The 16,130-nt window shown below is 38.6% G+C and overlaps 1 protein-coding gene across 2 annotated transcripts in view; it reads right to left on the bottom strand.

The window, feature by feature from the left end:
- Nucleotides 1-6,786: 6,786 nt before the first annotated feature.
- The window catches only part of LMO3 (LIM domain only 3), a 58,161-nt gene continuing 48,817 nt past the window's right edge, over nucleotides 6,787-16,130 (bottom strand). For both annotated transcript variants that reach the window (XM_054188977.1, XM_054188976.1), the window contains one exon: nucleotides 6,787-7,723. In XM_054188977.1, the coding sequence (XP_054044952.1) occupies nucleotides 7,618-7,723 (106 nt within the window). In that variant the 3' untranslated portion in view covers nucleotides 6,787-7,617. The remainder of the gene's footprint in view (nucleotides 7,724-16,130) is intronic.

Below are 16,130 nucleotides of genomic sequence, written 5' to 3'. Positions count from 1 at the left end.
CCTTTTTTTCGAAGGACTTTGAGGGGAAGAGAGTGAAAAGGTCTATTATAATGCTCCCAAAACAAACTGGGATGAGAGGCCAAAGCAGAAATTTTCCTTACTGCTGCAGTCTTAGTGGTGATATTTTACCACTTATATGATGACTGAGAGGCTGTAGGAACAATTGTGAGGCTTTAATTCTAAATTAAAGACATTTGTTAGGCATTTATCTTGCTTTATCTTTTTTTTTCTTTAATTAATAGGCACTCAATGTCACAAGACTACTGTAGTCCAGGAAGGCATTTTGTACGAGTGCTGAAATGCTCTGTTTCAACTTCAACAAAACCCACCAAAATACTTTTATAGCTATTGCTACATGATTATTGTTCACAGCTCATACGTTGGGTTAACTGTGTGGCATCTGGTTTGGATGCTTGGATGTTATACTGCACTCATGAGTGGCTAATAAAGCTAGGTAGTAAGTACCTAAAAGTTCTTACTAATGTAACTGTACGAGTTGAAATGTCTATATTATTTTTGCTTATTGTGTTCATCCAGAAAGCTGGTTACAATACTAGCAGTTGGACGCAACTGATAGAAGTTTTAATGACCTTGATATAAAGAAAAGCTTAAACGAACTTTATATATTTTGTATAAGAGATAAAGATGTTTAGAAATACTTATGGATAACGTAGGATAAAAGACAAGTTTCCTAAAAGCAGAAAAAAAACCCCCTGGTCTTTCTTTCCAGATCTGTTCATTCAGTTAGATGAATAAAACATGTATGCATTTTTTTCTTTGGTGTAGCAGTCTACTGATAGGGATTTTCATACCCATTATTTTATATATGTGCCTCCTCATAAAAAACACACTGTTGGGAAGAACATAAAGAAAAATAATCTCATTTATATTGCTATAGACTGTAGGTAGAAAGGCAACTTTTCTGCATTGGAGTTTCGAGACACTTTTGTGAAGGGAACCACAGACTTGTATATGATAAACAAGTATAGCCTGGATCCCAGCTGGATACAAAAAAAAAAATCCATAGATTGTGCTAATGTTGGTGCTTCTTGCTCTTTTCCCTGCCAACTGGTTTGCTTATGTGTTTTATATAAAAGGAAAGTCAAATTTTATGGTGAGATTTAAATCCTGATATCCTAATCCTGGCATCTGTGGAGAGATAGCGTCAGGACAGGGAAACAAATTTGTCATCTCATTATCTTTTAATTTGGATTAAAACCACCTCTAAATAGTTGGCCTTCCAATGCGGCTCGCTCTTGCGATTTCTCAATGGCAGAGCATATCACATTGCTAAATGTAAATTGCTCTTGGCTAGTTTTTCAAAGTGATTTGACAACACAGTTTGATTTTGCTGTAACATAATCTAGAAACTGTTTCCCAGTAGCGGGACAAAGGGAATGTGAAGAAACTATTATACAGAATTCCTTGCAATTTTCTCCTTTCTTACAACACCTATCATATTTTGCTTAACTATAGCAATCTTCCTAGGTTCAAACGCTCTACTTAGCTTTATTCAGTGATTACATGAGCTGTATGGATTTCATACCTTAGATGAGACTTTGCTTAGAATACTAATGTTATGTGCTTTACAATAATGCAGTGAATCCCAATTTGCTTTTGATTGCAATAATCTGGAGTCAAATGTGCAAACCCTTGCTAATTTAAGTTGATTTTACCTTTATCGTTTTGCATACTACATGATCTAGAGCCACACAAACAAAAGCTTGTTTGGACTTACCATGCTTTCCTTTTCAGAAAACAGAATTCTTTTTAATTAAAAACACTTTAAAAAAATCAGTATGTGTAATTGCTAACACCTGCTATGTGTTACTAACAGATGTTTCTTACTTACCTAAGGGAACTGTTATAATTACACTATAAGCTTATTGGAATGGCATTTAACCAAGATAGTTTAGGAACTTTAGGTGGTGACTTTGTATTATTTTATTAATCTTTCCTCTAAAAAACTTTTAAAAATAAACTAACCATCCCTCCTTACTTGCCTGCCCAGCTCATATTCACCAAACACAGTTCACCACAATAAAGCGTTGGGTGTTCGGCCTCTCCTTGCTCCCCGGTCCATCGCTGAGCGTCAAGGAGGAGTTTGCATGTGTTGCTCCAAGCGTAGCGCTGGAGCCGGTCCTAGCAAGGCCCAGGATGGGGTGGTTGTGTGAGGTCTTACAAGTCATGCTAATAGCGGGGTTCGAGGAACACAGATTTGCTGCGCGATGTTGGGCAGCCTCCTCAATCTCTCTGCCTCTGTGTTCTTCTCCGTGAAATACCAGCAAGGTGGCCCGTTGGGAGGCCTAAGTCAAAGGCGTTTGCCCAGGGCTTTGAGATCTTCAGGTTAAAGCGGAGGTCGGTACGACTAGTTCCGAGTGTTGTCCTGTCACTAAGGCCTCGCAGTCCGGAGACAGGCTGGACTCTTGGCCGCCACAGAGGTCTGCTGGCACGGCAGGTTGCAGGAGGTACGGGGGATTCCTGCATCTTCAGGCTCGGCTGCGGAGCAAGACACTCCGATTTCTCCCTCTGCATCTTCATTTATGAAACTAATCACACAATTACCTGCAGGCATGTGTTAAATATGACACTGGTCTCTGCAAAATAATGGGCCAATTGCAAACAATGAATAAAGAGAGGCAGCTCCATTTATAACTGCTGTTTCAACAGAGCTGTGTTGTAATCAAAGTGATCTGAGGGTGACTCATTAATTAATTGATGTTCTTTTTTATTATGTGCTATTGAGTTAATGAGTAATTTGTGCTAGATAACTCTCTGAACACACTGATTACGTGAGATATTTTCTGGGGCTTTCATACCAATGACATGCTGAATAGGTGGAAGATGGTATTTGCTTATGTATACTCATTATTAGCAGGTTCAGGATGAATATAAATCAGCAGAAGGGCATTTTAAAAGGTATTAGATACATGCAACCCTTACTTTAAGGCTTTAAACAGATACTCTTCAGCTTTTAATGCCTTAAATGGTATTAAAATCACTTCCTCTACAATACTTCTATCACCCACAATTGGCAGCTTCCAGAAAGGGTGCCTACACAAAAGATTTTTACTGGGAGCATGTTTGTGCTAATGGCCTATTATCTTGCACATATTGTATTTTGGTTTCCTTTTGCAAGGTACTGAAGTGAACAGTAAACAGGTTTGGTCTGCATCATTGGACTGAAGTAGAAGAAATGTATTAAGTGAATATGTAATTGGCTTTTTTTATCTAAAGTGGTATTTAAAAGAATAAAAACACTGTTCTTATATATAGTACACACTTTGCTTTTTGTAGTTTGAGTTGTTAAAGCTTTTGCTTTATTGAAACCACAACATCTCCAATGCCATAGGAGTTTTTTATTCATTAAACAACAAATGGCTAAATTGATAATTTAGTCTGACAACAGCAGCACAGTGGAAGCTTTCAGAAGAATCAGCTAAATGTATAAAATTATACCCAGCAATCACTACAGACCTTCATTTTTGACAAGATTTGTTCTAGGTACAGATGACTGTAAACTACCTACTGCTGAGAAAATTATAAGAAGCTGCTGTATATTACGTTGAAAAAAAGCCTTTAAAGTACTTTGTCTGTACAGGCAAAACCTTGCCACAGTTTCTGTCTGTTTGTTTCTTTTCCCCACAGTCTCCCTTCTCACTGACCACTTCTCAATCTATTTTCTTCAAGTCTTTTTATATGCAGGCAATTAGGAACACTTGAGGGGTCGCTGGATGATTTTTCTTTATTTACATTACATGAGCATAAATTTGAGCAGTTTGGGAGGGTAGGAAGAGGCAAGAAGGTGTGCTTAAAAAAAAAAAACAAAACGACCTAGAAAATATCTTAAGCAAGATAAAAATACAATTATGAAACAGATCAACTTTTAGCCTTGGTCACTGCTTTTGCAGAATCCAGGCTGTCCTGATTCATCACCAGTCGTGGCAGATAACAGACATGGGACGTTATGGTCGGCAGAGGAGCTTTCTATGGATGAAAATCAAGGTTTGATAATTTGTTCTTTCCCATGTGGCTTAAAAAACGGCAGCCCAATAATAATAGATTTTTAAAATTAGTGGTATTAGTATTGTTGTCTGGCTAAACTTAGGGATTTCTACAGATAAGAGATAGAATACCCTCAAGACAGGAGATCCAAGTGGAAGCATTCCTGCCTGGCAAATGAGCATACACTGAACTATGGTCACTAGCAGAACATTTTGCTGTATGCAAACAGAGCCTGTTGACACACACAGTGATGGAGAAGGAAGCATAAGGTAGATAACTAAAAGCAACCAAAAAAAGTGGTCTAGGCCTCTGTCAAAAAGATCAATAAAGCAGTCTGGCAGATAATCTCTCTTCAATATTGTCTTATGATATTATACTTTATTGGAGTTGTAAATGTTTCCATTAAATATTTCAACTCCCAGTTATTATTTTAACAGCCAGGCAAGATAGAAGTTTGAAATACAGGAAAATGTGTAATCGATCTTTGACCTACCTCAAATCTAAGTTTATACTGAAGCCTCTACATACAAATTTTAGATATGTATGTGAATAAGATATATGAGCTTAAAGTGCTCAAAGCAATGCTGTACCATTGCAGCACTTCAGACAAGCATATCAACATTTCTTTAGCCTTACATCAGTTAAGGTTGATAGAACGGTGAGACTATTCTTTTCTCCATAGACGAACCATCCTCCTCTTCCCCATTTTAAGCATATGTCACAAAACACACACATGCACAGATGAGTAACATGGCATGGAACAATAAGCCACTGTTTTCCCATTCCACTCTCTTCATTTACCCCATAAAGAGCTGAGCAGTGGCACTTTGTGGTAATGAGAGAGCACTTCAGCATTTACAGGACTATTAATGTGTAGTTGTCTCCATCCCCAACAAAGTCTTCCACAGGCTTCGTTGGTTTTGGTGCTCTCCTGCCTCAGATCTGTGGCTACCTACTGCACATATGAATGCTCAGCTTCTCCCAGAGTGTCCTAATGCTACTAGTAACATTGGCATGCATAGCTCTTGGTTTTCTGAAGAGCCAAAAATGCTTTACAAGAGCAGCGTATGCATTAGCCCCATTCGACAGACAGGGGCAACTGAGGCACAGAGAAGTTGAGTGACTTGCCCAAGCTTACAGCAAGTCAAAGACAGAACCAAGATCCCTTCTTTCCTGTTCCCCGGCCCTATTTCTGAACCAGGGATTTCTATCCTGTCTGTAGTCTACTAGTGGAAAGCAGAAGAAAGAGCTTTTGGGCTTCTAACTGAAAGACAGTTAGAAGGAGAAAACTGGAATCAAAATAAGATAATATGATTCTTCCCTTTCGGGCCATCCTCACCTTCATGGAAAGGATGACTTGTTTATTGCACTTGAAGTAGATCTGGAAGAGCCTAACAGTACGTCTGACATCAACTGCTTCGTTATCCCAAGGACATTAAGGGACTGTGGAAGGGAGTGGAAGAGAGACTTGTGCTCAAGGTTCGGAAGGAAGATAGTCCACAAAATAGGGCTAAATTTCATTTGAAAAACTATGTGGAGCTATTTCTTCCAATTAGCAAGAACAGCCTGAGGAGTCGTTGCATTTCTTACTGGTCCTGTACAAGTCAAAGTCAAGTTTTGTGAGCCATGCTTATTTTTAAAAGGGTTTACAGCCAGAAACAAAACCACACTGTAATAACAGTCATTAGAATTAAATATCCATTTCTAAATCAAGCCACTGCGTAGTGTACTCCAAACCGTACACTAGAGGAATTACCCCACTGCATTACAAAGTTTCTTTCCCCATCCCCAGAAAAAACGTTGAAACTGTGCAACGGGACAAAAGAGCGGGTAAGGACAGCACTGAACTTGAGCAGATGTGGGGGTTCTTAGTCTAAATAAAAAGCAAGAGCTTAGCTTAATAGCAACATAGGGTATAGTGAGTTTCTTTTTTTCTTTTTTTTTCTTTTTTTTTAATGTTGTTTTTGTTGGGGTTTTGTTTTGTTTTTTTTTAACACAGGCTGTTTTCTTGGTGGGGTACATTACAGTGGCAAAGAGAAAAGAATTAAATATGCATTTAACAGCTTTTTAAACATTCATCCTGCTTTCCTTTGCCAAACACCTGTAAGCTCTGTCAGGGGCATGAGCGCTTAGGGACACCCTGCTGATGCAATAGCTTCATGGCTTTAAAAACAGAGGTCCACCTCTCCTAAAAAATGGACTGCTTGCCAACGGTAGCTGTCAGCAGTGACTCCACCTCTGTCGAAAGGATTTTAATTGCCAGTATTGATGGGACAAACCCGCAGGATGTTGGCATGGACAGCAAAGTACCTGCGTGGTCCAGTGTGGTAGCTCTCACTTTCTGTATTGATATTTCAAAGTTTTGTCCCATCCACATCAGCATTAAAATTACCTTCAGCATTCACTCAGGTGGGTAGTTAGTAACTAGTCACACTCCTAGTGTCATTTCCTTAATGTAAATAGACCCTTAGCGAGGGGGCTGTTTACAGTGCCTTCTACTTTCACTTTTTTCCAGGGTTTGTTAGGACACAGACCCAGAAAACTTTAGGGTTAAGCTCTGATTTAAAAAAAAAAAAGGAAAAAGGAAAGAGAGAGAGAGAGAGAGACCCCTCAAATTTTAAAAATGTATATAAACAGAAGTTCTCTCCCTTCCCCCCACCCCAAATTAAATGACTTCAGAAAAATAACATATTTTTTTTTATATATATATATATAAAATAAGATACCCAGAGGCACTGGTTTGCATTAGGGCTTAATTTCCAGCTAAATTAAAAATCAAATCCAGGCATTTTGAATGCCTAAGGGGCAAAAAAGCAGCACCCGAAATCATTAACTTTTGCACCTTTTTTAATATATCCCAAACCAGTCAGATTTGTTTTTCAAAAATTTGTAGTAAAATAAAAGTGCTCTTTGAGGAAAATCTATGCAATTAAACAGCAGACGCTTAACCCCTGAAAAATAGAGGCTTATAACAGAAGTGCTGATAGACCCTTAACCATAGCATCATTAGCAGCAGGTGCTGCTAGAGTTATTAGTTTTCTAAATAGTTTTAATGTAAACAGTATTCTTAAGCTCTAAGTGTAGCATAATGGTTGGGATTTGCTCTTTAATTCTTTTTACTAGAAAGATACAGCTCATTTAAAATAGCTGGTAGGTACAGAAAGCATAAATATACAGTAAGTTTAGACACTGATTGTACTAAATGCAACAATACAAAGAAGCAAACAGGAACACAAATGGTAACACAATAAAACTGTATTACATTTGTGCTTCAAATATTACAATACATTATATACAATAGTCCAAAATAAACATCTCATGCCAAATGACACAAAAAGAAACGAAAAAAAAAAACCTCAAACAAACCAAAAACCCCAAGAGCAAGCAAAAAGAATCCAGCTGTATGTACAGTACCTTTTTAATTAACATTCAACTCTGAACTGGAGCAATTTTCACTACATACAGATGCAGTCCGCCTTTTATTTCACGCAACCATTCTGTCTCCCTAGATCTATGCTATTCAGTAGGTTCCTGTGTCATTTCTTATATACATGTTGAGCAAAAAAGATAAAAGAACATAGTGCTTTGTATTCTTAATGATGTGGCATCAGATCAGCGAACCTGGGGTGCATAACCTTCTTTCATTAAACCCTCCTCATAGTCTGTCTGGCACAGAATCATGTTGTTCTTCAGGAAAAATTTGTCTCCAACGCAAAATCTGAAATTACAATAATAAAGGGGAAAAAAAAAAAAAGGTAGTTTCAGCGTCAATGATGTGATATGATCTTACACGTAAGGATTGTAAAACAAGCGTTCGCGATGCTGTTGTACTGACCGCACGGCTCGCACCTCTGCTGTCTGTCGCAGCGCACGCAGACACATGTGCAGGAGTGCGAAAGCCCAGCAGAGGAATTGCTCTGGTATCAGAATTAATCCTGTGCTTTCAACAAAATCTGCTTCCCTGGCCAAGGACTTCATTCAAAGCCCACCGAAGACTGTGGGGGTCTTGGCTCAGGTCACTAGCACACAGATAAAACAGAATAAATATCCCAGGCTACTGAGTTGAGTGAAAAGTAAATGTCCTGCTTCCATGCAAATCAGAAGGAAAACAAAGAAGGAGAAAAAAGACTGTATACAGTAGGAAGCTCATCTGAGATACGTTACGTTTGTCTTGTGCAGCCACACCGGTAAGAAATTCTTGTTATATTCCCGTTGGATATTTTACTAGAACTGGTTTAAACCAGTGGTTCTGAAAACCGTTTCTGGCATGCACACAACTTTACATATACACTGTGCTGCAAACTAGAGACACGCAGGCAGGTATGCAGGGAAGCCTTTTTCTTTTTTTCCTGTAGGAGCTGATTATAAATTTAGTTACTCAGCTAACTACTCTCTTTCTTGTGGTATCAGTATACCTACCTTGTTACACTATTACGTGCATCAGAATGATCTGATTGCTACAAAGCGCTACTGAGATATTTCATTTGATTTTCTCTGACGAGTAGGAAAATCACGTAACATTAACGCTCCTCCTGGCTGGCTGGGTTGAAACTTCCAGTAAAGTAGGATTTCCCAGCTAAGCAGTATACTTGAATATAAGAAGGCTCTTCACTGACACCCCCCTCAACCCTTCCCTCCAACAAAAGCCAGTCTTCTTGGAGATACTTAGGGAGCAAGTGAATAGGGCCAATGCATAGAAAAAGAGTTTCCCTAGTGACTGCCTTGGCAGGGTTACGTGCCTTTGTTTATAGTGAACTCTCCAGCTATAAAATATATTGGGAGGCACTGCTCACATTATTCCAATTAAAATGAAAGAAAGTAACCTAAATGAACCCCTTAACACTGATGTGAATAAATGAAACCAGTTTCTACCAGCTAATTATGGATCTCACTGCATAAAGTATTGTTTAATGTGTAACGGATTATAATGTCCTTTTTTGTATAATTTCCAAATGGTGACATCTTGGACACAATTAGGGTCAGATATAAATGCTTGTGTTGTTTACGGTAGATTTAACAACAGAGTAGCTATGGGAATAGCTGTATATGTATTTAATTGTAACAATTTAACCTTCAAATAGTGGTGCCTGCTGTAGTTGACCCAGTAAAACTACATAAATGACACAGGTTGACTCGCCTGACCTCTGATAGTGGTCTCTCTTTATCAGATAGTCCATTTCTAATGATGTTCGAGCAGAAATCTTGGTGAATTGTCACAGATTAAATTGTGTATTGAAAGCAGTCCTTTAATGTTTTGTGAAGTTGGAGGTTTAAATGAGTAGCAGTTGGACTGATTTACATTTGTGAAGATTGGAATGCTAGACAAACAGTGAACCCATTTATTTTCCAACCGGGTAGCTTTGGAAATTTATCCTTATGCTAGCTAAATAGATAGAGGGAAAATAGTGTAATAAAAAAGTGGATTGAAAAGAATTAGCTCTGCTCTTAAAGGAAAATTGGTTTGTTTATTTGTGGACTTTTTTTTTTTTTTTTCTGAAGGATTACTGCCTACTGGTGATGATGATTGAAAACAGAGATTATGGAATGATCCCAAAATCTTTAAATTATTTATGGTCAAGACTCTTTTATAGAATTTACAGGTTCCTGCTATCCTTCCCACCCCAATCCTGGTATATTAGGCTGCTAACAACAGAAAAAGTATTTTCAGTATTTTCAGTAGATGTGTTGAAATGCAGAATTCTTGAAACAAAAAAGTTCTGTGGAGGCTTCTCTAGTTTTCATCCTTTGTATATTCGTTCATCGACAACAATGCTGGCAAAAATTCTTTAGTGCATTTTACCAGATTAGGTAAAGGAGTCTTAACTAGTGATAGTATGTAAGAGTGTTTTTCCCAAAGAAGTCACATTTAAAAAAAAAAATAAATAAAAAAAAATAGTCCTTAGTTTCTCTTAAAGGAACATATGGATTAATGTGGACTAAAGCAGAGGAAGTTAGGTATTGTGACAAATCAGTCACCCCATTACGGTTAGCCCAAGGATTACTGATGGGGACTGAGCGGGCGATGCCCGGCCAGCAGCGCCCACCACATCAGAGGGTCGTTGCGCAGCAGGGCATCTCTCCTTGTGGGTCGGGCACCAGTGGGAGACACAACCACCTCTGTTCACCCAGCAGAACGCACAAACTCTGAACTGTGAATGCTATTCAGCTACGTATTGCTTTGTGTTCCAGCATAATACAGCACTTAGCAGACTAATTTATTTAAAATATTTAGTAAATGAAAAATACGCTGCTGAATTGCAATTCACTTGCACAGCAATACTTTAACTTGTGACTTCTCGCTATATAGCTTGCATCAAAACCCCGACTGAAGGATTTTGTTTCTCAGCCCTCAGAGAAGCGCCACGGTTTGAATTAAACTGCACCAGCTACACGAGGGAGTAGTGATGCCTTTCCCAATAAAAGGTGTCAATGCCTTTTGCTTTTGCTATGTTAATATGTCGAGCCAGAAATGCTCTACCTATGTCTACATGGCATTTGACAGCTTTATGCATGAGTGGCTTTAAACATACACAGTTCCACAAATCATTTACCTTCCAAGTGTACAGCTGTCTTGTGGAGAGGCTGCCAGTGGCCTGTCTAGACACGCTTGGCTGTGTGATAACCTGCGGGGTGGGGGTCTGTCTGCACAGTAAGACCCCCTCTGGATTCCTCTGGGGCTGCGTTTGCGCTGGAGGGTGATCCTCTGTACCTTGGGAGAAACCTGGTACTTGCGATACTTAATCGTCCAAATTCTGCAACTGCTTTTGTGTTGTGCAAGTTCAGCGACTGAAACACATTGGCAAAGACTGTCAGCGAGGTTTACATGTGTCCCTGGGTATTAAATGTGTGAATTACGTACTCATTAGGTGACAAGAGGTAAGCTCTAGGTGAAAAACATTTAAAGGTGGCATGCTAGCTCCTGAGTACAATGAGACCAGGCAATTAGATGGTGGAAATATAACAAGTTCTGTCCATCCACACTTTCAACTTTATTTGACTCTCAAATGCAGATTTTAAGCCTCTTCTGAAGTTAAAGAGCTAAATCTTGCAACTACTCCAGATTGGTTTTGTACACTCTAGGATTTAAGCCTGACTCAGCTTTAAAATGGAAGGGTAAATTCAAGCCTAGCCTTCCACCTCCAGGAAGTGTTTTTTTCATGGAATTGGCATAGGATGTAAATCAGGGAACAATTTGGATACGTATGTCAAATGGAGTCAAGGAGCATATTGAGATGCCGCTGTGTTAGGAGTATGTAACGAGGCAAGACTATTACTCTTCTAGCAGGCAGATGGTAGTCTTCAGCCTTCCCTAAAACCCTCACCCAATTTATTTAATAGGCATGAAGATGAACGGGGAAAAATATACAATAGGCTGTATTAACATGCCAGATTGGACTTACCACCATAAATTGATAATACGACTTTTGACACGACTGTGACATTAGTAGAATGACCATTATAATTAACCTACATCCTAGAACTCCTGTCATATTTTACAATGGCAAAAGGAAAGCCATTTATATTACAAAATGGCCTCTGTTATCACCTTGTTTGGAAGGGGAAGGTGTGCCTACACTAATCACAAGAAGTATAAAACTTCCTTTTTGAGAAATAGCTATTTCATTGTTCAGAACAGATATTTAAGGAGATCTCACTGCTGTCTGTCATCTTTTCTGATGTACAGGACGCGTGTCAAGGTACTGAAGACTTCTTAAGAAAGCGAAAGAAATATTGCTGTGAACAAAGATGGCTGTGTGCGAAGTGCCTCCTCTGGTAATGTCAGATCTTTGTTGTTGTAGAAAGAAACAAAATCTGGAAGCATTTAATTGATTTCCTCTAGGATAAAGAAAGCTCAGACTTATCACACCCACACCCTTCCCCTCTGCTTTGTGCATTCAGTGATGTAACTTGTCCTCTGCTTTTCCTCCTTTCCTCGTTTCCATAAAGCTTCTTTTGAGTTTCCAGTATAACTCAAATTAAGGTTACCCTATATGCATCACTAAGAGAACAAAGCCACTCTTTTACATCACAGCTCGTCAGTCTACACCTATGGTTTACTAATTCTTGGATTCTGTCAAAATGTCCATTTATTGTGAAAGGCTGAAAAGTGGGAGGCATGCCTGGGTTTGTACGTTTTTACCAGTACAATGTAGTATATATACACATAGAATCCTAGTTCAACTTACAAGGACAAACCTCAACTTGGTGTGCTTTTCATGTACTATTTTTTTAAAAGCAGGTATGGAAAATGTATTAATTTTTATTCTCAATTTAGAGACACTCAATGAAAATAAGCGGTATTCAGGACTTCAGAATTTATAAAATCACCACTCATGTAAAAATCTAATGTTGGTGTTTGAAATAAGGATGTCCCTGGCATTGCATTCCCTCCCCCCTGCTTGACAGAGAACAAAGGCAGCATTGTGTGGGCATTTTACAGTTTATACTGGAGGTAAGTGTTTACTGCTACATCAGGACAGCAATTTGAACGAGTGTGCAACCATTTTCGGTCCAGTTCCCATTAAAACAAAGGCTGTTTCAGATAGAAGGATAGAACAGTTGATTTAAACACCCCCCAGCGATAGCAGATGGGAGTTTTAAACCATACCCTGAGTTGACTTCAAACGGCAGAGAGAAAATATCGCAGAAGTATGGAACAAGCTGCTAAAGCAGCCGACAGAGTGAAAGGAAGGACATGGAAACTCCGGAAAGTGGGAAAGCCGAAGGCAGACTGAGATCATCGCTGTAGTCAAAAGTGTCAAGCAAAGATATAGCTGAGCCCACTTGCAAGATTTTCCACTCCATTTTGCTGGTCGCACACATGCGACCTGACAAAGTGTGAAAGGCAGTGTCTGTTTACAAGTTTATCTTTCCAGAGGTTTCCATTTTTTTTCCTTTAAATTTTCTGCTGAACTATATTGAGGCTACTGCCAATGTGAGGTGAAGTGCTTCTGAGGAGAAGTTTAGTGTGTTTACAGAGAAGAAAGGGGAGCACTCACACCATTAAGATGACTGTCACTAAGCTCTGCGGGTATTTAGGAGGTGGAAAAACATCACATTAGGAGTAAGCTGGACAGAGACATGAAAGATTAGGGGATGCTAAAACCTTTAGGCTAGGAGCAGAGTTTAATATTCCAAAAATCCCTACAGCTTTAAGCATCAGTATAAAGAAAAAAAAAAATGGGGAAAATATGTCAAAAACTGGCTGGACGGAACAATTAGATCCTAGAGCTGAATACCTTTATGAAAGGAAAAGTACGAGACAGTGCCCATTTGACACCAGGGGACTAGGCTTGGTGGCTCAGGAGATCTCTTTCAGTCCTGACTATGTCTACAGTCCGGTCTACTGTCTGTTTTCCTAGAATACAGTATGTGACACAACGCATTTTTCTTCTCATTCTGAAAACGCAGCCTTCAGGAGGCCAATAAAAGGGGACAGGCACATTATGAGTTAGTTCAAAGAGGGAGTTTATGGCCCGAAAAAAAGTCCCCTGAAATCAAGGGGGTCTAACTACCATCCACACTGAGATTTGAGCTGGATGGTGAGTTGTAGCTACTCAAAAATAATAAATCAAATCATGAAGTTGTACATAAAAGCAGAAAAATCACCTAATCTTTCACAAAAAGCACTAGGCAAAACCAGGCAGGCCTCTCTCTCGCTGGGCCAAGATCAACTATTTAAATGGTAAGAATATAAGGGCCATGCAATAGCAAGCCTGAAGAACAGGTTGCCCTAAGGATCAGTGTGATGTGAGTTAATATAATTATTAGCTAGCTTGGAAGGCAAAAAGGACTGGAAGGAGCAACTAGGCACAGAATGTCAGAAGAAATTCAGTGTTGGCAAAGACAAAGTAATGTAAACTGAAGAAACAATTTACTCTACTCATGAACATTGCATATATTCTGTTAGGGGAAAAAACCTAAATGGTAGATGATAACTGAAAACCTGAAATATGGGAGCAAGCAGAGAGCATTATATACTCTGCTGTAGTACTCCATACATGTTGTACTTTTATTAGTATAAAGAATGACCTAAAGGATTTAAAATTTAATGGGGAAAGAGAATGTGAAGGTGGGGAATAAGGTCAAACATACAGGTCTTGCAATAGCTGGTGAGCCTTGCTACCTCCATTGGTGATCTTGGGATATCGCTGATGTGTTTGTAAATAAAAATATTCTCTTCAATAAATAAATTCCACATTAGGGATAGTGGCTGAAGAGAAAGGAAAGAGCAGATCTAGAAAACCTCAATAACATTATTTTGCATACAAAGGGGCAGCATGGAATAGAGAAAGAAAATTAAAGAGCTATCTTATAAACTCATCCTCGTTCAGAATCTGCTGTTCGGTTTTGATTAGCTTAACTAGAGGAATAAAAAAGGATCCTGAGAAAGGCATAAGAAATTATTAATGGCATGGTGACTGACAAGATTGTACTGTTTAAAAGCAAAGAACAAGAGGTTTCATAGCAGATATAAAAAACCTCCAAAACTGGTGATGGTTCAGATGTTAGCATTTCTGGTTTTTATTGTTATAAAAGTAATGAAAACCAAAAGATTTAAACCTATTTATTAATGAGAGAATGTAGTCAGTGTGATGCTTTGCCATAGGAACCACAGAAGAGCTACGTTGGAGCATCCGTGAAATAGGATTTATTATAAAAAACAACAGAATTAATTCCTCAGAGTGCCACCAGCCCCAAATTGTGAGGAAGAAAGGTACCCTACAGGCAGTCTGTTTTATTAGACTCCATGAGAGCTATTGCAATATAATCAGGATTAGGGCCACTTTTGAGAATTTCTGAAATTCTTTGAAACTTGTGGAACTGCTTCCTGTTTTGACTAGATGAACTAGACTGTATTCCAGGTAAATAAATGCTTTTGTTCCCAGCCTAAGACTCCTTTAAGACTATTTCAGCAACACTTTGCCCAAATTACATGCAAAGTAAAAATCAAATAAAAGACTAGATTGAAGGCTCAGGAACAACAAGGCTAAGAATTATTAAATATCCCAGGAAAGCTCCGTTTCAGAAGCACCTAACAGCACTTTTCCAGGGGGATCAGTGGCCCTTACGGCACAGTATGATGTGCATTAGCTGCAAAGTGAAACTGTGCAGTAGTTCACACTTGTAAAGGTAAAAGAGGAATATTAAAAATAATCACAACAGCTTCGCTTTTGGGGGCAGAATAAAAGGAAGTTCACTTCCTCAGATCCAAGAGTGTTAACTATGATGAAAATCTTTTGCGCTCAGGGTAACAAACATTGTCTGCTTTGCTTGACTGATGAAGATTAGCTGACTTCTTACATTAAAGAAGTTTGTCTTGTATGGGCTGAAGTGACAAGACAATAACTAAGTGCTAATTGTGCATAACCAACACTAAAGATATGCAGCCCCATTATGGCATGTAATAAATGAAGCGAACAACAGAAATATATTAGGCGCTTTAATAATGATACTAGAACCGTGGTTTGGAAAAAGCAGGGATGTGAAGGGTTTAAGAAACGAAACCTCGGAACGTGCGTGTCTTACTTAAGAGGGTACTATGGGAGGCTCTGCCTGCCTTAGAATACAGCCTCTTAGTTCTGTGGCAAGACAAAATTGATATAGGACTTTAAATAGCATTAGAACCTATAATTACTTTGCATTATTATATAGTTTAAGCAGTGGTTATTACTTGCCTGGTATTTTAATTTCCCATGCAACATGATGAAAAAGGTCAATTTGGCTTTTTTTAAAGAGCGTAATTGTAGTGTGCTACACTTATTAGCAGCTGTACATTTTATGGTTCTTTAGGGATGTTTGATTTTTAAATGACTACAGTGTTACAAAATAATACACTGTAGGACAAGGTGAGTTAGCAAAGCTTATTTAGAGCTGTATATAACTTTGTCGTGTTAGACTATTATCTTCCTAATTTTTTGTTACTTCCCTAAAAAAGTACATATTGTGTTTCTTCCTACCTGAAATTGAAAAAAATATGAACGCTATAAAACTCTAAATAGGATAATGTAATAACTGAAAAATAACTGAAAATAATAGGTACATTAAGGAGCAGATATAATTGGTTCTCTCATTTCCTAGACCTCATAGAAGTCACTGGCAAAACTGCTAGCAGCTCTTGTGGA

The sequence above is a fragment of the Rissa tridactyla genome, chromosome 1, assembly GCF_028500815.1.
Source record: "Rissa tridactyla isolate bRisTri1 chromosome 1, bRisTri1.patW.cur.20221130, whole genome shotgun sequence".
NCBI lineage: Eukaryota > Metazoa > Chordata > Aves > Charadriiformes > Laridae > Rissa > Rissa tridactyla.
The sequence above is the reverse complement of the archived record's forward strand: the minus strand, read 5'-3'. Positions and strand labels throughout refer to the sequence as shown.